Source organism: Amblyomma mixtum, chromosome 3 (genome assembly GCF_055824585.1).
Source record: "Amblyomma mixtum isolate Tamu chromosome 3, ASM5582458v1, whole genome shotgun sequence".
NCBI classification, from domain to species: domain Eukaryota; kingdom Metazoa; phylum Arthropoda; class Arachnida; order Ixodida; family Ixodidae; genus Amblyomma; species Amblyomma mixtum.
In genome coordinates, this window is record NC_143014.1 from 203,678,806 (window position 1) to 203,701,865 (window position 23,060).

Consider the following 23,060-nt stretch of genomic DNA (forward strand, 5'->3'; position numbering starts at 1 on the left):
GTAAATTGCCATTCATGATCTGAGAGAACCTGGCATACGCGCTCCAGCCCATTCTTATTCTTCTGGTTATTTCCCTCTTCTGATCCGGATCAGCGGCCACTACCTGCCCTAAGAAGACATATTCTCTTACTACTTCTAGTACCTCGCAACTAATTGCGAACTGCTGTTCCCTTGCTAGACTGCTCGACATTACATTGGTTTTCGGCATGTTAATGTTTAGCCCCACAGTTCTGTTCTGCCTGTATAACTCATTGATCATGTTTTACAGTTCATGTCCTGAGTGACTTAGCAAGACAATGTCATTGGCGAATTGCAGATTACTTAGGTATTCTCTATTAACAGTTATCTGCAACTGTTCCCAATTCAGGCCTCGCAATTCTTCCTGTAAACAGGCGGTGAATAGCATCAGCGAGATCCTGTCTCTCTGCCTTATACCCTTCCTTACTGGAATTTTATTGCTGACTTTACAGATGACTATGGTAGCTGTGCAGTCGTTATAGATATCTTCCAATATTTGCACATAACACTCTTCTACACCCTGATTGCGCAAAGCCTGCATGTCAGCTGAGGTTTCCACTGAGTCAAATGCTTTATCGTAATCAAATAAGGCTATATAAAGTTGTCTGTTATATTCTGCGTATTTCTCTATCACCTGATTGATAGTGTGAATATTGGCTATTGCCTAGTATCCTTTGCGAAAGCCTGCCTGATCCTTTGGTTGATTGAAGTCTAAGGTTGTCCTGACTCTATTAGTGATTACCTTAGAAAATACGTTATAGGGAACTCACAGTAAGCTGATCGGCATGTAATTTTTCAAGTCCTTGACGTCTCCTTCTTTATGAATAAAGATAGCGTTAGTGTTCTTCCCAGCTCCTGGTACGCTCGAGGTCACAAGGCATTGCGTATACAGGGTGGCTAGTTTTTTAGCACTGTCTCCCCTCCGTCCTTCAACAAATCTTCTGTTGCCTGATCCTCACCAGCTGCTTTCCCCCATTTGCATTGCTTCTAAGGCTTTCTATACTTCCTCCTTCGTTACTGGCGGGATGTCCCATTGCTGTGCTCGACTGCCTCTGTCAGCAACTTGATAATTACATTCGCTACTGTATAGATTTATGCAGAACTCTTCGGCTACTTTAACTATCTTATCCATATTGCTAATGACACTGCCCTTTCTGTCTCTTAACGCATACATCTGGTTTTTACCTATGCCTAATTTCCTCATCACCGCTGTTAGGCTGCCTCCGATCTTTAGAGAATGCTCGATTCTCTTCATATTAAACTTCCTCATGTCGGCTAGCTTGCGCTTATTTATTTACTTTGATAGCTCTGCTAGTTCTATTCTGTCTTTATAGTTAGACGCCGTCATGCTTTGGCGTTTTTTAATCAGATTTTTCTTCTCCTGAGATAGCTTGCCGATGTCCTGTCGAACCATCCTGCCGCCTACTTCTACGGCGCACTCCGTAACTCTGTAACAGAGAGGTTTTAGGCAGATCGAAATGTGGTGACAGAAGGCTCATGAATTGTAGCATTAGTCTTGATTGGAAAAGTAAACGTAAAAATAGACCAACGAGTTCGCAAGAAGGGGAAAATCGCGGAAATTCAGGATCTCGCTCATGGGAATGTTTTACGCTTGGGCTGAGGAAGACGGTCATTATCCTGGAGTACGCATTCAAAGAAATCACCTGAAAACTAATTTATGTTAAACAAATTAATAACGATGCCTATCAAGGCAGGGTTTATTCAAATGGCGTTTAATTCAAATTAGTTCTGCCAATGCAATGATTTCTTGTCCGCGCAATTAGCACGGTTTTCTTCGTATGAATTTTATCTTCCGCAGCGATGGCCTAGTCGTCTGAGCATCTATCTCACGTGTGGGAGGTGCGGGGTTCATTCTCCAGTGCCGCCGGGAACCCACCATTGATGCAATGTGTACAAGTTTTCCCATGACCTGGTGCTCGCCTTCTCTGGGCGAAATGCTTGGGAAATGGGTCTTTGACCCCACTTTGTGTAGACAAAAATACCTTACGCCATGGCGCTCTTTCGCCAAAGCTGCCCTTGTGCCATAAAGATTCGTCATCACCAATTTTTCTTCATTGCAACTGACTCCCTTCGTAGGCTGATCATTAACGTACAGGAGTGTCGTCCTCTTAGGCCTATTTTCAGGCACTAGCTCCAGTCGACGCCGCGTCTTTTATATTGTAGAGGGTTGTATCTACCGGTGGGGCACAAATCACTTCTGTGACTACATACCACTAAGGATTACTCTAATCTAAACGTGTATTATCAGGACCGACTCCGTCTTTTCCAACCGGAGATGCAACCATATCCAACAATTCTGTACAAAATGATTTTTTAGCGGGAAACCGTTTATGAACGCAATTTTTACATTAAATGTAAGATTTCACTATAGCAAACAATATATAGGCAGAGCAGCTGACGGCAGTCTTGTTTTTTTCTTTCTTTCTATTAAAGTTTTTGCTGTCATCAAAAGCGTTCCACATTAGTTTTCTACGGCTGTCTCAACTGTTGGATGCAATCGATGGAAACAGTTTTAAAAAAAGATTTCGCTACATGTCAGAAGAATGGACCACTACCTTCAATATTTCGAGAACAGCATCTTACAATTTCAGTATTTTTGCCCAAGAATGTTGGACATCCAGGTACAAAGTATTCTACCTCTTTTCTCCACCCGCGCTTGCGCACATCAGCGTCACGGCTACGTACGTAAGGCGGTTCTCATTTCATCGTTTACCTCTCACCTTACCTCTTTGTCCTAAGTGCTTTTCTACCTTCCCTCTTCTGTTAGTGCGTTTGCCCACCTGTTAGTACCAAACTTCTTTGTGGAACCCACTTCTTTCGTTTTCGTGCCACAATTATTTCAAGTGATCCTGACCGCTGCACACGTGTGTTCCCAGGTATCCTAAAACTTCGTCCGTGCTGTCCTGTGCCGTGGCGCTGTTCTGTTGCGGTCTGACATCGTACCAGATCTATAAGTGGGGGGTCACATACTCGGTGACTCTCGGGACACATGACGTCAGGTAAGGCTTCAGAAGCTCCGATTGCAAGCGGCTCGCCCACGAATGCAGGTGAATTATCATGAAACGATTTGTTCGTGTCCAAATGGGCAGCGTAACTTTTTCACGGCGGTAGTTATGTACAGCACAATTAGTTCAGCATTATTAAGCGCCAACACGGCGTATCTCGGGGCAAGTAAAGTTATTTTGAAGATAGGGAAGGTGAAGACTACATATTTTAGGCGTTTTAAACAAACCAGTAGCGCACGTTATGCGCGAGAGTTCTTCGCGCCTCACATCTCCTCTCGGTTACTGAGAAGGAACTGACGGAGGCCAGCCGCGTAAAACAACCCGGGCATGATCGCGCTGCTTGCGCCGGCGACGCTACCACCGCATTTCTGACATCTTTGGAGGCAACCAAGATTACGTAACGCCTTTGCAAGCGAAACGGCGCGAGGGCGCATGTCCCACCGTGTGGCATCGACCTCTACGGCGGCCTTGCGCGCTGGGAATAGGTCTTGCTTCCATGATTACGCCACCGTGTCGCCCTCATCCCAGCGGTAACCTGGTCGTAGCCGGCACAGTATCATGCCCTTTTCGGTGAATCCTGCCCCTTCTGTCCTGCTGCTGTCCGCGAGGCGGAAACGAAACATTTGCTTTGGACCTGCCCCTCTTTGCGCGCCATCCGGCAGAAACACCTGTTCCAGTGCGGACCACCCCGGGGCGACAGGCGGATGTAGAAGAGCGGATTTCTGGGTCGCACCATGAACGTTACTAGACTTCCTTCGAGAGTCCAGTGTCTATCTCTACCTGCATAAAGTACTTTATGTCATCAGGCACACTGTCCCAATAAAAAAAAGAATAATATGGCACTGACTCCTAATTTTTATTCACACTTAATAATCGCTCGAAGTGTGGAGCTGCAGCATTCATATGACTAGAGCCATTGTCATCGAGCAATCTTTGGAAAATCGCACGCAGATGTAGAAAACAGATCAGAACAAAAAACAGATCAACAAACATTTGTATTACATTTGCCGTTGAAAGCAGCTAAACCACGCATACAGAGCCAAACAAAGCAACTCCTTCAAAAAATTACGAGCCCAGGACCACTATCAGGAGGAAGGCGCACATTCACAAATAGGAATCTCAACAGGTGTATTTGCATTCGCAGAACAATGTGAATTACATAACAGTATAAATGAAGCCATAACAAAGGGCCAGAGTATTAACGTAACAACAGATAAAATCGATTAAAAAAATGACGTGAGATGAAGCACGTAGAAAACGCATTCGCGAAGATTCATTAGACCCCAAAGTGCGATGAGACGAGAAAGGGAAAAAATCGGGGGCTGTTGGCGTAAAAATGAAAACGAATAAATGGACGACATGCTTACGCCATCGTCAACTAGTTACATCGCGTAAAAAGCCCCCACCGTCTCTATTTCGGATCTGTCTTTAGTTCAAAGGAACTGAGGCCCTGCAAGATCGGTGTGTAACCAAGCTACTTGCAATGTCTAGACAGACCTCCTCTCGAATCAGTGCGCAAAAAAAGAGAGAAAAACTGTGGACTCTACCTGTTCATTAAAACATCGCCCAGCTGGTCGCCGTAAAGCGCCCTCGGGAAGGGTAGCTGATAGATGACACCCAATACACACTTAAAAAACCTCTAGCGACTGCCGAGGCCGGCATTGCCGAAATGCCGAAGAGGACGAAGGGTTGCTGGCACGCGCTAGAGAGAACGCTGAGACCTTGGCCTCGGCTGGACGTTGCCGCCTCCGCTCTGCTGCTGTCTCCTCTCCGGCAGGCCGCTAATAAACGTGGCCGCGGTCGCCTCGTGGGCGACCTCCACAAACTCGTCAAAGCGTTTGCTGAGCATCATTTCCGTGAAAAGCGATGAAAGTTGAAGCGAAAAATTGATTTGCGCTAGTTGTGGGCACAGCGAATAACTATATACTCTAAAAATTCTTACCCTGTGCCTTGACGCATTTCGTGATGCTGTAGCAGCAGCAGCTGCCTTACCCAGCAGGAGCAGCACCAGCCACCGAAGACGATGACGCCGAAGTTCCTCCGAATGAAGCTCGACTCTCGTGCCGGCGAGATGCACCATTCGGCTGCACGCCATCTTACATCTTAGCACTCCAGCCAGTAAATCCATGATTTCCTTCCCCGTGCCGGCCTCATACTTTTCGGGTGCAACAAACTGGTGACCCGGACGTCCGCTGGAACACCCGCTCCCACCATGGCCAACACTGACGACAACGCCTCCGCCATGCCTGGTGACGGACCCTCCAGCGCAGTCCCTGCGCTGTCCCTTCGCTTTCCCCAGTTCTCAGCCTCCGATCCTCAGCTCTGGCTCGCTCAGGTCAACAGCCAGCTCGCTATTGGCCGCATCACTAGCCAGGCGCAGAAGTTTCATCACGTCGCTGCGTCGCTACCACCTGAGATTGCCGCCGAAGTACGCGACCTTCTCTTAACTCCGCATGCCATTTGGCCTCCGTAACTCTGGCCAGACGTTTCAACGCTTCGTTGACACAGTTACACGGGGTCTACCTTTCTGCATGGACTACATCGATGATCTCCTCGTATTCAGCAGCGACACAGAGTAGCACTTGCAACACCTCCGGCAGCTGTTTCAACGGCTCTCTGATTACGGCCTGATCATCAACAGAGCAAAATGTGAATTCGGCAAGTCGGAGCTTGACTTCCTTGGTCACCGTGTCAACCGCTTCGGCATCCGGCCTCTCCCATCAAAAGTCCAGGCCATTCAAGACTTTCCGCAGCCTGCCTCAATCCGCAAGCTCCGTGAATTTCTCGGCCTTATCAATTTTTATCGCCGTATCATGCCTCACTGTGCTGCACTCCTCAAACCATTGACAGACATGCTTCAAGGCAAAAAAACAAACTCCGCACAACTCACATGGTCTTCAGCTGCTCTGGATTCTTTCCGGGCCGCCAAAGCGAAACTCTCCGACCTCGCCTTCCTTGCCCATCCGCGCCCTGTGCACCCCTACTCCTCATGACCGACGCCTCCGACTCTGGCGTTGGAGCCGTGCTACACCAGCTCGTGGATGGTGCTTGGAGCCCTCTATCTTTTTTCTCACACAAGGTTTCCGCTGCCGAAAGCCGCTACAGTACTTTCGGCCGTGAACTTCTTGCCATGTACTTGTCTGGGCGGCATTTCAAGCACCTCCTAGAAGGTCGGCAGTTCCACATCGTCACCGACCACAAACCACTCATTTTTGCCATCGAATCGGGGAGCGGTAAATTCTCGTCTCGCTAAATTCGTCACCTTTCGTACGTGGCAGAATTGACGACCGACATCAGACATGTGTAGGGTTTCGACAATGCTCCGGCGGACGCTCTGTCGCGTGTTACTGCTTCCCTCGCCTCTGCTGCTCCATCGCCGAACATCGACTTTGCCGCACTCGCAAAAGCACAGCAACATGACGCAGGAGTTATGGACCTTCGCAAGGACTCCGGCGCGTTGGTTCTCCGTGAAATTCTCCTCCCTTCGTGCCCCGTCACCATCATCTGCGACACTTCGGCCGGCACTCCGCGCCCTTTGGTCCCCTCTGCCATTCGACGTCGTCTTCGATGCCCTCCATAGCCTTTCCCATCCCGGAATTCGAGCCACGCAGCATCTTCTCACAAAACGTTACGTCTGGCCCGGCATCAACAAGGACGTGCGCGCCTGGGCCCGTGCCTGCCTAGCTTGCCAGCAGTCTAAAACTCAGCGACACACGACCTCTCTCTTCGGCTCGTTCCCTCCGCCATCAGCCCGTTTTGACAACGTCCACATCGATATCTTGGGTCCCTGGCGGCCTTCCGCGGGACATTCATATCTTCTTACTTGCATCGATCGGTTTACTCGCTGGCCCGAAGCGTTCCCTCTGCCTGACGCCACCAGTGACATCATCGCCAGAACATTCGCCGCTGGTTGGGTCTCCCGGTACGGGGTTCCCTCGACCATCACCACCAACCGTGGCGCCCAGTTTGAGTCTTCTCTTTTTAATCACCTTATGAATTTACTTGGCACTTCACGAATCAGAACTACTGCTTACCATCCCTTCGCCAACGGCATGATCGAACGTTTCCATCGTTCGCTAAAAACATCCCTCAAAGCCCAACCCGACACTACCCACTGGACTGCATCCCTACCACTGGCTCAGCCTCAGTGCTACGCTAAAACAAGATCTTCGTTGCACTCCAGCAGAACTTGTCTTCGGTTCGCCCCTGCGTCTTCCTGGTGATTTTTTCGAATCCACCGATTCGTCCACAAGTCCCGACCCTACCGATTACGTGACGCAGCTCCGCCATTTTTGCCGTCATCTTCGAGCACCACATCTCCGACGCCATTCGCGGCCATCTTCACATTTTCCATCCGAACTAGCGACTTGCACACACGTCTTTGTTCGCCGAGACTCTGTCCGCAAGCCGCTTCAGCGCCCCTACGACGGCCCATTCCGCGTACTCGAAAGAACACCGAAGTTCTTCATCGTGGACATTCATGGGCGCACTAACACCATTTCAATCGACCGCTTGAAGCCAGCCTTCACAGAAGACGCCCGCCCACTGGCCCTACATGTGTGATTTCTGTGCCCCAACGGGCCGGCTGCCTTCCTCCAGCAGCGGAAGGTATCGTTCCGGCTTCCAGCTTCACCGGACTCCTTCACTAGCGGGGAAGGGGGGGGGGGGGGGGGGCTGCTATAGCAGCAGCAGCGGCCTTACGCAGCAGGAGCAGCAACAGCCGCCGAAGACGATGACGCCGACGTTCCTCCGAATGAAGCTCGACTCTCGTGCCGGCGAGAGGCACCGTTCGGCTGCACGCCATCTTACATCTTAGCACTCCAGCCAGTAAATCCATCATTTCTTTTCTCGTACCGGCCTCATACTTTTCGGGTGCAACAATGCACCTTATCCATTTTCTCAGGCCTGAGAAGAAGGCTGAGGTCTTCATTTGATTTGTTGAGCTCCGCGGAGTCCTTGTCTGGACAGGACTCTCATCAAGGACGCCCAGTTTGAAATGAAAGAAATCATACCATGTGTTTGGCGCATGATGGTCTTAGGTGCTTATACGCCTTAAAAGCTAATACAATACAATACAATTCATTCACGTTCCGTTCCCCCCCCCCCCTTTCACCCACACACCGGAGAAATGGGCGCACAGGCTACATTAAGAATCGACGAGGCATTTCTTCGGTAAATTAACCGTTCTGACTGACGGGTAACACGCTTCTTCAGGCGTCTGTATTTCTGTGTGATACTCCTGCTCTCATTCGTGGTGCTGTTGGTTTTCTAACGTTAACGAGGCGCTCAAACTTCACTTTGCAAGCGTTTGTGTTTTATGAAATCATTGTGTTTCCGCCATTCTTACAATTCCTTTGCTCTTGTGACGGAGCTTACGCGCGCTGGCTGCCGCGCCATATTTCTAGAAAGCGCAACTGCAGCGCGACTTGAAACCAACTTATTGCGTATTGATGTGGTAGCACAGAGCGATTAAGAGGCCCTCAGTGTCCAGGGGGTGGATGACGACGCGTACCTGGTATTAAGCAGGTGAGACGTATGATGCAGACTACTGCATTAGCTTCAATCGTGCTCCTCCAGAACGAAAGAGAAAAGGAAATGTCGCATTCCGAGGTCACTAGCCAGACATGCGATAGAAGCCGTGTATGAGAAAGAACAGTTAGGGCAAAGTGGCGAAATGGCTTGATTGCGACGCCTGTAGCTCTGCTACGTTAGCCATTTTTCTTTCCCAAATTTTTCTGTGACAGCTTGTTTTTTTCCCTGGACGCTGCCTCGCAACCACCGGAGCATAGCAATACATTTTGCCTCAAGGGTTTTGGAGACCTTTAAACGAGTCCCGTAGCACATTTCGCAAAACCTGCAAAATTTCTTCATTACCAATTGGTACTTGCGTGGAACCGCCTGCAGCTAGAGCATTTCTGATATCACTTTTACAGCGGTGTTACGACCGATAAAAAAATTTCTCCTTCGCGCCCCCGAGGCTTTGCTTTTCGAGCCATTCATTGTCTGTTGGCAGCTACATGTTTTTGCGGACACTCTGAGAAGTTCACCCAGTTACTGCGCTTTATATTTTCCTTTCCTTTTTGTCGTGCGCTGAAAGTAATTACTATCTGCCGAGGCCCACGACTCGTAGCGTGTTTTGAGCCTGCTTTTTCCGCCACTCTGCTCCCATTTGCCCCTGTCATTCGGGATGTTGAAAAGATTCAGCTACTCGCTATGACGTGCGCAAATAGAATTGGAAATAAATTTTTCGGAGAAAGATCGCAGATCCCGCTCCTGTATGCAAAGCTTTTTCATTCGATTCGGTTGTAGCTTTGCAAGACATCTGAAAATTACGAGGCAAGGACGGGTGTGATGCAGCAACCGTAGCCTTAGAGGTTTCGGAGCATCTGTTGATATCGCGGTTAGATCGGCAGTTTTCCACGATAAGGGCTATGACAGCGGAGCCAGTATGGCTTGACGTTGTTTCGAGCTTTTCCTTCTACTAGGGAGAGGATCCACTTTGGGTACCCACTTTGATTAGAGGCGAAAGGAGCTGTAACGCTATGCTGCGCTCGAACGCGTCGATCTTCGCACGCTCTCAGAGAGCAAAATCCTCGGACGGTACCCACATTAGGGGTCGGCCCTGTAGGCAGGCCAGGCGCTTTTCCGCTTCCTCGGGGGGGGTTGTCGTTTGTCTCTTTCATCAAGTTTTTATTTACCCCTTACGCCCGCCTCTCATTTTACAGCAGGGTAGCCAGTCTTAACACTCTTCCGGTTAACCTCCATGTCTCCCCTCTTCCCTCCAACCTTTCTCACTTTTTTGAGTTTGAACTTGTTGGGCAGTTAGAAGGGCACAGCGTAGGGGACGACGGTGCAGTTCCGGTCAACAATTTTTATGACTCAGCCAAAGTGGTTCCATCCAGCGGGCTTGCTGTCGAAGTGCACGGTTTAGTTCGTTTGACATTATAGAAACAAACAGCGCGTAGACAGGACGATGATGAAGCGCCTGTGCCGTCTTCCTTCATCGTCCTGTCTCCGCGCTGTTGCTTATCATCATGTTGTTCGCGAAGTTTAACCTGTTTTAGCTAAGCGATAATATTAATTAATTTCCTCTAAATTATAGCACTAAAGACAGCGGAGAAGTCCCTCCGTCTAAAGGGTACAATATCTTTCACGCAGTCACTTACATTGTCGAAAAGGACATTCAGAGAACAAGCCGTCTTTTAACAACACATTTGCGCGCAGATGCGGTAAAATGGGAAGAAAACGTTGTGTTGAGGCACAGCTCCAGCAAGCAAGTGAAAATTAAATGCGGAGACATTTTTTCCTGTACTTTCTGAGTAAGAACTAAGAATACTTTAGAAACATTACGTTAACGCCTACACATACTTCGTTTGGCATGCAGAACCTATGGTGTTACATCGAGAGATATGGCAACAAATTTTCCTTTAATGTCCCGAAGGCCTCCACACTGAGGTGGCTTCGGTTATTAAGTAAAACCACACTTCCTGTTCACTCTCGTAACAGACAGCTAAACGAGAGGAATAATGAAGGCTTGGCAATTGCGTTATGCGCGAACCGCCTTCCTGCATCAGGGAAAACTTGCACGTGTCAGGTCTGTCCATACGTGACGGCATAATCTCACACTCTTTCATGGGCGTGTGGTGGAGGAAATGCCCTCTTTCGCCTCTATACTGTCTTAAGCGCAGAGCTTAGAAGCGCCATTTTGGAAACAAAAAATAGTACTTCGTCTGGCTTTCAAGGGTTACTGTAGGAAAATTTGAAAAATTGAACAATACGCTCGAAGTGCGGTCTGACTATGTTATTATGCCGACATGTAGCTGTCACTTTGTGCGAGTTTCGACCGATGGTTTATTTTCACCTTTTATGAGCTCGCGCTAAGCCACCTTGTCAAAGTAGAGGCGAAGAGTGGGACGTCATAACCCTCTCGTCAGCCAGGTAGCGGGCTGATTCATCCAGCGTTGTTTATTCTCTCATCGCAGGAGTGTTACAATGCTCCACAAATAATGCAGGGACGATGGGAAGAAATTTTTTGTGCTTTTTCGAATCGGGATCTAGCTGCTGTCAAAGTGAGAGAGCGCAGTTCATAAATTGGTTGTCACTTAAAGTTATAGGCGCCGTACTCACCACAAGCACACTTGCGATTGTTTCCTGTTTATTAGCGCTAGTACGAAATAGCAGCCGCCTCCAGACCGCTCCTTCTCGAACGTGTAGCTGGCCTCTTGTATGCATGCTTTCGAACAACACCAGGCTTTAAGCGTTGTCTTTGGAACTGCATGCTGAAGACTATCAGCACAGCTGCAATAGCTGCCAAACATCAGTGACAAATGAGCTCCCAGAAAATGAAGTAGCCATGACGGCTGAGCATCAGCATTCTACAGTCTGCATCTCTCAGAAACGGTTGCGAAGGTGTAGATCAACCATCGATGTCTGTGTCCGTCCAACATTCGTTTCCCTTCGTCCTGTATTTTTTTTTGTGGTATGTGCTTCTAAAGTTCAGTAAAACGGCGAGTTGAGCTACTTGGTACATACTGACAGTGAATAACAGCGCAGATACAAGGAACAGAGGAAGCAAACAGGACCTGTGCTGACTATCAACAGCGGTTTATTAGAAAGAAACGCACACTCTTTTTGCAACCAGGAGCACATGCGCAACACCAAAGGACGTACTGATAACTTCAATCATATGAATCCGGATATTTTAGTTCACAATCATGAACACATACAGAGTGGGTGCTTACACGCGAATCATGGTTTTTGTGAATATGAAATCCTTCACTGATTTCCCTTCTTAACTTTTTGTTACCATGCGCCACTTGAATTGTAAGCTGGAACGCTGCACTCATATGCCACTTGCGCGAAATTGAATATTTAGATTCGGAGGCTATAGCATGACATCTTAAGGCCATAATGTGGCGTGATCCACAGATATACTGAGTGCGACAAGAGTCGCCTTAGCCGGATGTATTTTGTTTTATAAGAAAGCTTGCAGCCTTACACGTAAACGAGCATCGCTTCGCTGTTCTCGAGCAGCAACGCAGTTCAGCGCCCGTTCACAAAATGCGTGATATAGACGCATAGAACTGAGTACACCCACAACAATAAACTGAAATGTTCATTTAGAAAGACCAAGACGTTTGCCTGAGTCATGAAGATCTGGCCCGGCTACGCTGCACTGGAGGAGAGGTGGAGAGAGGCATAATGGATGACGATATGGCCAGAAGGTTGCGATTGCACAAACACACCACACACGCATTTTTTGGCCTTAATATTAGTGGCGAAAGCTAAGTGCCACTCGAAATTTCACAGATAACGACAGTCCAAGAGGCTGCAAAGTTTTGCAAGCTGAATATGTAACAACGAATATCGCGTGGCCGTTTTTCAGCCCCAGGGCACCTGTTACAACCGACGCAATACATGACACACTTTCGTGCTTTCTTACGTGACTGGAAGAGGAAATAAAGCGATATCGGCAGGCCCGCAGGGGGGGGGGGGGGGGGGGGGGGGGGCAGTTTCTAAGATCAGCCATTCGGGCAGCAGGCTAATCAAAGGGGTGCGCCACGTAGACAATGCCATACTAACGCAGAGAAGAGCGGTCGCTTCCTCCTAAGGCGATCACCAAGGTCGCGGCCTAGCTGCCAGATGGCGATGCGGAGGTTGAACGCAATTCTTTGACACCAGTAGTCAGCCTTTCCTCGATGAATTTTCTTTTCTCTTTTTGTGTGTGTGACTGAGAGAAAAGTTTTCCTCCCTAATCTCCATTTGCTCCGAAGAGAAGTACTTTGTGCGAGCCGGCGTACTAGACGCGGGCTCCCGTGTTGTTTGTTTGATTATTTTTTGTGTTTGTAAGAAAATCGAAAGGCGCCACGCAGTTGGCACAGTTTGTTTTTTGTCTTTCCTGCCTGGCTACGGTCGGCTATCGTTCGCGTGACGCGGTGACGGACGAATTGTCTCGGCTTCCGCGTGTTTTCTGGCTGGCTTCTACCCAAAGGATCATTTGCATAGGCGGCTGAGAGTCTGAAGCTTCGCGCTGCTTACTACGAGGTTCTGCTGCCCGCCTAGCCTCGACGAGGGAAGGAGGAGCGTGGTGGCCACTATTAGAAACTGGTCTCTGCGCCAAGATTTTGGCGCACGCGACGAAATAGTTGGCAGCAGCCCACACGGCTGCTACCCCTACTCGCAGACATGCGGTGTAGCTTTTGGCGACCAAACCGCTCCTATTTACGAGCACCCTATGTCAGTGCGTCCGGCAACAAACAATCAGTCAAACGTGATGTTCCCTCCTGTCTTTTTACGAGTACGTATCTCACCGCCATGGACACAATATACGCAATTTCTGAACGATGTGGGTTAACTGTGTCTATAATTCTTCGACTGTGTCTTGGCCTTTAAATTCTAAAATGCTAAACGCGTGTGTGTGGGAGAGCGGGGGGCGCTGACGCACTCGTAATCAAAGAAGTGAGATAGCTCAAGGAGACAGCTGACGCGAAAAAAGACAGACTTCTGCACGCATTGAACACCCACCGCAACGACAGAACCCAAAAAAGGAAAGGCGCAGCCAAGGGCAAAGCAATTTTGAGTGAATCCTCACATTGAGGCGCCTGATACAAGTGTGCTCGAGGCCTGTGTGGTAGCAGCGCAGGCAGGCGCAGACAAAAGGCAGAAGCAGACAGCACAAGGCGTCAGCTAACATTTTGAGAAGTTTTATCGAAAGGCCACATCAAATTTTACGGAGAAACCGCCCGTAAAAGCGGTCTTCCGAAGTCGCACAGCAGACCCGACTCAGAGCGCGAAAAGTGTTAAGACGGTGCTCTTAGGGGAAGCGCCACATGCAGGGGCGCAGCGCTCGTTCAGTATATCGAATGACCGGAGAAATTGGAGTTAGAAATACAACGCGACCTTCCTATACTTTTACATGGGATTCTCAAGGGTGTCATCGGTGTGTTCGATATAGCCAATTATTCGAAATATACGCTTTCGATCTATCCGGGCTCGACTGCGCAGTCCAGTTGACATACCGCTTGGGAAGACAACCGGATAGAATGAACCACGCCGTGGGTGAAACACATGAAACACAGCCGGTGCTGCTTCTAGCATGCAGTTATAGCGCTTCCAGCGGTCGCGCTCTGATAGCGCCTGGGTACTATCCAGGCTTTGTGGCTTCCGATTGCAAAAGTTAAAGCGTTAGCTCTTATTAGCTCGTTCCTCAGTTTCACGCCGTCGTCGGCGTTCGCAGCGTCACGTGCCTGTGGTGGCATGTGGCAGAGTGGAGAGATCCCTTTTTGGAAAGAAAAAAGATAGGCAAAATGGGGGATGGAAGACGGAGAGAGGGTGGAAGGCGACGGGTGGCCTAATGGCTTGGGCGTCCTCCTCGGCGGCGGCAGGATACCGTTAGGGAAGCATGGGTACAAGTACCCTCGTGCTCGGCGCCCGGCTTCTTTCTTTGCCATTACACTCCAGCCAACACTCAAACATTCCCATTACGCGCTCAAAACCGTCCTGTGATTTTTTTCTTCCAATACATCACAAAACACTTGATTCAGGTGTTATCTGTCATAGCCTGAGTTGCTTTGGGACGTTAAACAACATAAACCAAACTAAACCAAACCAAACCACTAATGTTCGTCCGATAAAATGACAGGTGAATACCAGTTATTAACCACTCGGCAACCTGCATGCAATGTATGCCAGAAATCTTCGAAATGCGCTTTATTCTCACACGGAAACAATAATAAAACATTCTCAACATTCAGATTACCATAATTCCTTTTGTAATGGGGCGTGCAGCCTTCAAGTCGATGCTCCGAGCCAGGATTAATTCGATGCATTGATCATTTGGTATCAAATCAATTACCCGGAATCGGAACTTGATAGGACTGTGAAGAAAGCACGTTCGCGCAGCACACAACCAAAAAACCGTCACTCACACGATTGTCTCTCTCACGATCATCCTCCGGGAGGGAGCCCTTCACTACGGTGTCCCTCATAGCCTGAGTCGCTTTAGGACGTTAAACCACCCCATAAACCAAGCCAAACCAAAACCGTACAGCTAAGATTTCTGTGATACGATGGTAATAATTCATGAAGCTGCACAATACTCTGAAATGTGGGAATCTGGACAAAGTTACCTGCTAGCACATGGAATTTGTTGCTTATTCTGCTAATGGTCGGCTTGGCCACGTGCTCTAGTCTTCCCGTAACCGAAATCCTGACTGTACAGTGCGCACTCTTGCAAGCGTTGGTGGAGCCATTTTTTTCGTTTTTTTTTTCGGTGCCATATGTTAGCGCGTTTTTGCTCTAGCCGGCTAACTCGATTTGTAGCGCGTGTGTTACAGTTGTTTTGCAAAGGAATTTTACGTGGACACTGCCATGCATGAGAGCATGTTTCATTTCCACATGTATATGTTTTTGGTGAGTAGAAAAGAGTTGAGGTCTTGTACTTAATTTGTTTGTCCTGTATAATTATTGCAAGGGTTGAGTCTTCATGGCGGAAACCGTCTAGCTCATGCATCATCTGTAGCCTCGACGCAGATAAAGTTGCACGAATAACTATTTCGGCAACAAATGTCACCAAAATGGAAGTTAAATAACATTTAAATAACTAGGAAAGGTAACGGCGATTATTTAATATACAAACATGGGACTGTCAACAACGTGTCTAATTCCTAATAAGATAACAGCCATCGAATAACACAAATATGCAGAATAATTATAAAAACTAATTATGTATCACAAATTGCTGACAAAATCTTTTTTATAGCTGTAACTGACAGCTGCGCCATTAACAAATGTTTATTGCCCAACACTAACTGCCGGTTATAAACCTTTATTACTATCACTCATGAATGAATTTGTAACTATCACTGACTATAGTAGAGCTGTCACTGACTTGTTTTACAAATTTGATTGTTTGCAGCCAAATTTTCTCCCTTTTGAATCAGAATTCATTTGTTATGCCCTAAATAAATGCTAGACATTTCATTGAAATACAAAAAAAAAAGAATATTTAATACACGGTGGTCTCGAGTTTGAAATGTTCGGAATGGTATCGAAATGGATATGAAAGAATTGTTTGTTGGTTCGAAAGGATTGAACAGCAATTCTGTACCTTTGGCATGACAGTCTGGCGCATTAGCACAATGCTATTATCATATTATTATTAATATTGAATATTAATACACCATTTATTCCTACATGAGTTGCATTATAGATGTTGCATGTCTTGCGCACTTTTTTTTTACTTCTTTCACGACTTTTGTTTCAAGTGTTGTTGTCAACCTGGGTATTGTATTCTTTTTGTGCTATTTACCATTTTGATGTGGTTGGAGGGACTTAAAATTTCATAGAGCGATACTGAACGTACTCGTACTACCCTACCCTTTTCTGTGCAGCCTCAGCCTGTCCCATTTGGAGTACATCTACGTCAGGCCATTCTGCCACGTGGTGTCCTATGTCGTTGGGATTTTGGCAGGGTACCTGTCTGTCAGCCACACATCAGTAGCCTTGAACCGCGTAAGGACTTTGGTTTTTCCTTGGCGGACCACCAGACACCTTAGAGAATGGCTCCTCGCGGCGCCAGCTGCGCATGCGTAGAAGGCCCCGATGAGCTCGCACTCGCCACTAAGCGGGCGCAGCTGGGCCACTGCGGAAGAGGTTCACTGTAGCAGATCGCGGTACATCGGTGGACCTAGGCAATACTTTGGATGTTTGCTTTATCACTGGCCTGATAAAAACGACTCTACTTTCAGGTGTGCGCACCAGCAGCGCGACTCGTAAACAAAGTTTAGCCACGGCGCGCGTATGAGGAATATGTCTGAATGTTATTCCATTATTGCCAATGCAAAAAGCGCGGCAAAACAGCACGCACCGCGGTTTTAGCAGGCGATAGCTTTCGGTGAGGTGAACGGCAATGATAAATTATGGCACGAAGTGTCAAAATCGCCGCTCACGCGGACTACTGAAATGAGCATTGCTTGGCCAGTGCCGCTGATAAGGCGAGCATTAAAAATATGACGACCGTGTGCCACCTGTGCCTTCGCTACGATGAGTATACATGCGCTGTCAGAGCCCGCCATGACTGAATCTGCACATCACTCGTGTGCTCCGTTTTAGCTCGCAATGTAGCTGTATAGTAGGCCTCGTGCACGTGTATGTGGGCGCCATCGCTCTGCTAAACTGTGTTCCAGCAACGATAAATTCGATCATTTTCTGTCTGTTCGGTCTCGAGCGACTAGTACGAAGGCTGGAGCGCGAAGCGAGAGTCGGGTGCTGTTTTGAGGCACCAGGCGATTTAAAACAGCAAAACAGTCCTTTAAAGGCAGTAGTGCGGAACTAGGTAGACATTTGTGACCGTTAGGCGCGTCTACAACATTCGAGAACTTGCTAGCGCTGCAAGGCCTTCGGATACCATTAGAAATGCGGGACAGGGACGAAAAGCTAGCTTCGCTCCCTTCCTACTGTTATCGTATGCTAGCGCTGTTCGCTATCTTCTAGGCTAGCTTACGCGAAGCAACGCAACGCTTGCACAAAAAAAAAAATTGTGGCAGCGGTTCCAAAGTAGTTAAACCGAGTAGACGTGCGGAAGCATGCATTTAGCCTGGTTGGCTTATTGTTTTGCTTCGCTGTGTAATCGACACGTCTGGCGACGATATTAGTTCGACAGCAGTATTAGTTAATGAAAACGACATTGCAGATTGTACAACAGCGCGAGAGTGTGTTGCAGTATAACACGAGGCGTGATCGACTGCGGCGAAGGTGGAGGCGTGCGGGTATGGTAGGCTCATATTACGCACCTTGGTGTTTTATGGCATGAGCACATTCAGATTTTCTTCTGCGGCAATTTTTCCATGCAAAAAAAGAAACGGCGGTGATAGCATAGTGCACTCGTGCAGTGACCAGCGAAGCTGATCTGTTCGTGCCGTCGAGGTGGCCCGAATCCCAGTCGCGGCAATGTTTATTTTATTTATTTATATTTTGCCAAGATCACCCTCCAGATCAAGCTTCACACAAACTCGGTGGGCCTGTTGAAGCTCGTGGAGTAGTGCTTCCCCACTAAAAGAAGCGGTTGACGACGGTAGATGTTTGGGCACTCCGGAATTCTATAATACATGCATATCAGCGGTGGCGAAGGACGAATAAAGCAAACTAAGAAACTTCACGCACTCTGAACTTTCGTCCTTTTTCTTCTGTGCTATTTTGAACGCACTAAAGCGCCTAGGTTAACAACGGTTACCTACCTTGCACGCCGTACCGCTTTGATTCAGCGTCTTCTCGTCTCATTATATTAAGACTTCCGCGGAAATCGATAAGGTTCCACCTTTGGAAGTTTCCGACTATATTGTTGTGGCTGTTCTACCGCATCCTACAGCTTAGCACTCACGGGTACATCGCCGGGCTCAATGGCAGTCTCTAGCAAAAGGCGCGGCGAGAACAGACTCTTTTTGCGTTATTCACCACAAAGGGCGCCAAGTGTACGCCTGAAACCCCAGCGCATAAGGCCCATACTGACTCCGTCTGTAGGGGTTGTAATTTTATGAGCAAACAATTCAAAACCGAAATGACTACCTCAGCGTTCATATCAGTGCCTCCCCACCAAAAATTGGCAAGCAAGCCGTAAGTGTAGTATTCCATGTACGGGTGCCATAATACAGTGAATAAGGTTCTGGCCGTTCTTTCTTTCGAGTGCAGGGCAGCATTTGAGCAGTTAACATAATATAAATTCGTAAATGCGGATTCAAAACTTCATTTAAAAATGCGGATTATAAATGCGGATTCAAAGCGTCGCCAACAGTGTCACACAAATGCCGGTGCACTGTGCTGAGAGGGAGAGACGACAGGACTTTTATAACGGCCTAAACAAGAACCTGCAGGTGCTTTATCCGCTAAGCTGGCAGGCGCCAACTGTTCCACGCTGAACGCCGAGGCCAGACACTCGAACCAGTGGGGAGGAAGAAGTTCGAGCAGTAGGAGAAGGTGGTGAGCACACTGTCGTGAAATACACACGACAAGACATCGTGGCCTGCTAAGCATGAAAAGAGACGGGGGAGTGGTAGAGAAGACCTCTGCCTCAAGAACGCGTGGTCCCCGACTAAATAATTATATCGCTTGCCTCATTTCGCCCTTGAAGCATGCTCTGAAGCCTATTCGGTTTGTGCGGCCCAGTGGACGCAGATGGCGCTGTGGCTGCTGTCCCTGGCGCTATCGTCGTTCGTGATGTTCGTGACGGTGCCCTGGAACCGGGGCCACCTACCCAGCGCCCCCGTGAATGCTTTGTACGGCGGCTTTCACCGGCTGCTCTGGAGCCTGGCTCTTCTCTGGCCTTGCTACGCCTGCGCTACAGGATACGGAGGTGCGTCAACGGGGGCCTCCTCTGCCTCTCAGCCTCACTTTCAATGCCGTGACCGCACAGCCACTACTTAAAAAATGAAAACACAAAGCCGTATGTGACATGGAAAGAAAACACATTTTAAACACGCTCTAGGCCTGGCTCTTCACATTCTAACTTTCCTAATCCCCTTTCACCTCCTCTCTGCAAAAACATGCGATACCGTTAGCGCCAGTGTGCCTCCGTAACGGCGCGCATCGAAGTGAACCAGTAGACGACGCGAAGCACCACCCTAGGTCTTTCTGCGCCTTTGTCACTTTTCTGCTATGCACAGCCGGGATGGACGCACTGGCGCTCCAAAAAACGCGGCCACACACTCGCGTGTACGTGCGCATCTGGCGAGGAACGGACGAGGAGAGACGAAAGAACACAAACGGCGTGTGTGGTTTGCGCCCCGCACATTCTCCAACTCAGGTGCCCTAAAGTATATCAACTGTCTCACTTGACAAATTAATACTCGATGTAACCCAACTAGACACAATATAGTATAAATCCGGTTTTTCCTGCCACTGCGATAAGTGTTGGGCTGAGCACCTATCTATAACCGACAAACTACGAAAGCGCATCACGCTCCATGAATCAGTTCCTGCGAATCTGTTGCATTGCCGTCCAGGCTATGAAAATTCGTGAGTGTTTTACGCTGCGCACGAAGTCGGAACTGCGTCGCTCGCACGCAGGCAAGGTACGCCTCTTCAATACCACAGTGCAGCGCGTCAGAGCACGTCAGAGCGCGCCAATTACATACGTGCGATATATAGATTTGGCGTTCCGCAGCTCGTAATGCAATACAGCACGGATCTTACACTGCGTCGTCTACTTCGTGTTCTGTCGTCTTTGTTTTTCGTGCGCTGTTTATGAACCAGAAACTCACCCCACCATGCGGGCAGCGTTTACACATTTTTGTCTCCCGCGGGCCAGCAGCCGCAGAAGGAAAAGGAGGTGGGAGTCCAAATTAAAAACTAAATAGGGAAAAAGTTAGCAGAAGTTGAGAAAAGCTTATTCAAAGACGAAAAACCAAAGAGAATAAGCAAACCGAAACCAGTCAAATAAAACATGATTTTTTTTCAGCTCGTTTTCTTGCTTCCGTCGTATTCAAAGTCTTTATTATACCATAATGAAAACCTAACTATTGGCGCAAGCAGGGGTGACTGAAGCTATGTAAGAAATACTCAGAACTGTAAATTATCATACAGCAAAAAACAGGAGTGAATGAGGTTCGTACAGAGCACTGGGCGGAATTCTTAGGGCCAGCGGTCCGCACTGCACGGTCCAGGTATCCGATACCTCTCCAATACAGCAGCAAAGCCATGGTGACTCGTAGGTGCGCGTTGGCTCTGCCCCCCACCCCATCCCTCCCTCGACAGTTATGTCTTTGGAGGCGGCTCCTAACGCGCACCCTACCCTTACCCTACACACGCTCGCGCTATCACTAAGTCCACAGAAACCCCTCCCCTGCCCTCTGCCACCACCCCAGAGCTATCCTCGACCATATCCTTTTCCTCTGCCCGGCGGATCCTCCTCCGCGAGGCCTGCAGCGCCTTACCACTTCGGAGGCTTGGGAGACCGCGCTGCGCTCCGATGTCCCAGCCAAGCAAGCCACTGCCGCAGGCCGAGATGCCAGCGTCATGAGCCTCTTGGACATAAACGTTAGAGTGCAGTGGGGCCGTATGGGGGCCCAGGAATCTCCGTGTCCCAAGCTCCTTTGTTTATAGCAAAGTTTTCACCACCATCACCTTGAGCTGACTGTAAATCTCGGAAGAAAAGTTATTACGCAGTCTTCAAAAACCGGTACAGGGTATAGACCAGAATTTTGAGCCTCTCCCGGGCGCGGCCATTTTGCACCGACTGGCGCGCCGCGGTGCGGGCGTTTCTTTGGGGACTGCGGGGCTGCGGCAGTTCCGCGGCGGCGCCTGCTTATATCCGCGCTTCGGGCGCTAAAAAAACATTGTCGAGCATACTTCCGCTGCGTGGCTGTGTTGCAGGAAGTATTTACGTTATCAAAGCGATAACATTGACGCCTTTTAATGACATTTAGTTTGACATTCAGGTTAATTGTGCCGGCGCTTAGAACGCGCTCGTGCTGATATCGAATTCCGTCTTGGTGCTCCACCGCAAAGAAACTTTTGTTCAATATCAAGCATTAGGTGTGCGCCTAGCATGCAGTTCCAATTCCCATGCACTCTTACTCCTTCCTGCCGGCCGGACATAAAGCCCCCCCCCCTCCACAAACACGGCTTTCTTGTCGCCGCGCCAGTTTATCAACAAATTACCGCTGTGAGCCCACTGAGTCGCAGCGCCTACAGAAAATAAATTTTGTCATGGTTTATGCAACCTGGTGCATAAAAACGTACTTTCGCTTAATTTATCAAAGCTTGAATAGATATGAGCAGCTAATCCAGCTTTCACTAATTCTGAGGTCCGAGGTCGCGTTATTTTATCCAGGAGCTCTCGCCGCGTGTGAGAGCGTTGCGTAGCCGTTTGGCTAAGTGTGAAAATGTAATGAAATCGCGCATAGTATTTTCCTATGAATAAAGTAGATACCGCACCGCTGCGGTGGCTCAGTGGTTACGGCTCTCGGCTCTGGCCCAAAAGACGCGGGTTCGATCCCGGCCGCGGCGGCCGAATTTCGATGGAGGTGAAATTCTAGAGGCCCGTGTACTGTGCGATGTCATCACCATCATCATCAGCCTGACTACGCCCACTGCAGGGCAAAGGCCTCTGCCATGTCTCTCCAATTAACCCTGCCCTGCGCCAGCCGATGCGTGCACTGACATGGCCTGCGCCTGTGCGATGTCAGTGCACGTTAAAGAACCCCAGGTGGTCGAAATTTCCGGAGCCCTTCACTACGGCGTCCCTCATAGCCTGAGTCGCTTTGGGACGTAAAACCTTAATAAACCAAACCAAACTAGTGTAGATACTAACAGCAGAAAGATACTGTAGATAAACCTTTACCCCCCAGATCCCTCTGACATGCGTGCGGAAAAAGCAGCTGAAATCGGTAGCGGTCGTGCTTACAATCCTGTGCATGAAATGTGTTTAATGAGAACAAGAGCAAGCTCAGCGCAAGGATGCCGAACACGTACTTGTGATCGAAAACGCGCGCTCCGTCGGGACAACCTTCAGTCTGCAGCTCGCCTCTCCAGTTACTACTCCACTGAGTCAAATCAATAGATCTACATTCTGATGCATAAAATTATCATAGATGATATCGCACGTAAAAGGCGACAACAAACGACACGACAGCGCAGAAATTTGCTTAGAAGTGACGGTTTCCACTCCGTACACTACCTGGTCGACTACCCTCGTAGGTCACGTTAACGAGTAACTGCGCACAAGATAACCGCAGTACTGTCTGGAAGAGGGAAAATGTGAGTAGTGACGCACAGCACACACCCTCATACGTTAGCTGATGGAGCAAACAACGGCAGAAGCGAGCACGTAAACATGCGTTTTACGCGCGGCGCCGGCGCGACCCGCAGTCCCTCGGGCCGCGCGCGCCGACAGATGGCGACTGGTGTCGAGAGTAGGAGCGCGCCCGCAGCCTGCGTGTGAGGGTAAAAAAATCTGGTCTATATGAAAGCGGGAAGGGTCGCTGTAGTAAATATTGCTTCCAGCGCTCGTCTGCCACTTTC

General features: G+C 48.7%; 1 protein-coding gene across 1 annotated transcript in view; it reads left to right on the forward strand.

Annotated features, from left to right (window-relative positions):
• The window catches only part of LOC149353348 (nose resistant to fluoxetine protein 6-like), a 63,285-nt gene that overhangs the window by 36,541 nt on the left and 3,684 nt on the right, over positions 1 to 23,060 (forward strand). Inside the window, exons 11-13 of the mRNA XM_089577331.1 lie at positions 2,916 to 3,038; positions 16,436 to 16,556; positions 19,206 to 19,392. Of these exons, the coding sequence (XP_089433457.1) occupies positions 2,916 to 3,038; positions 16,436 to 16,556; positions 19,206 to 19,392 (431 nt within the window). The remainder of the gene's footprint in view (positions 1 to 2,915; positions 3,039 to 16,435; positions 16,557 to 19,205; positions 19,393 to 23,060) is intronic.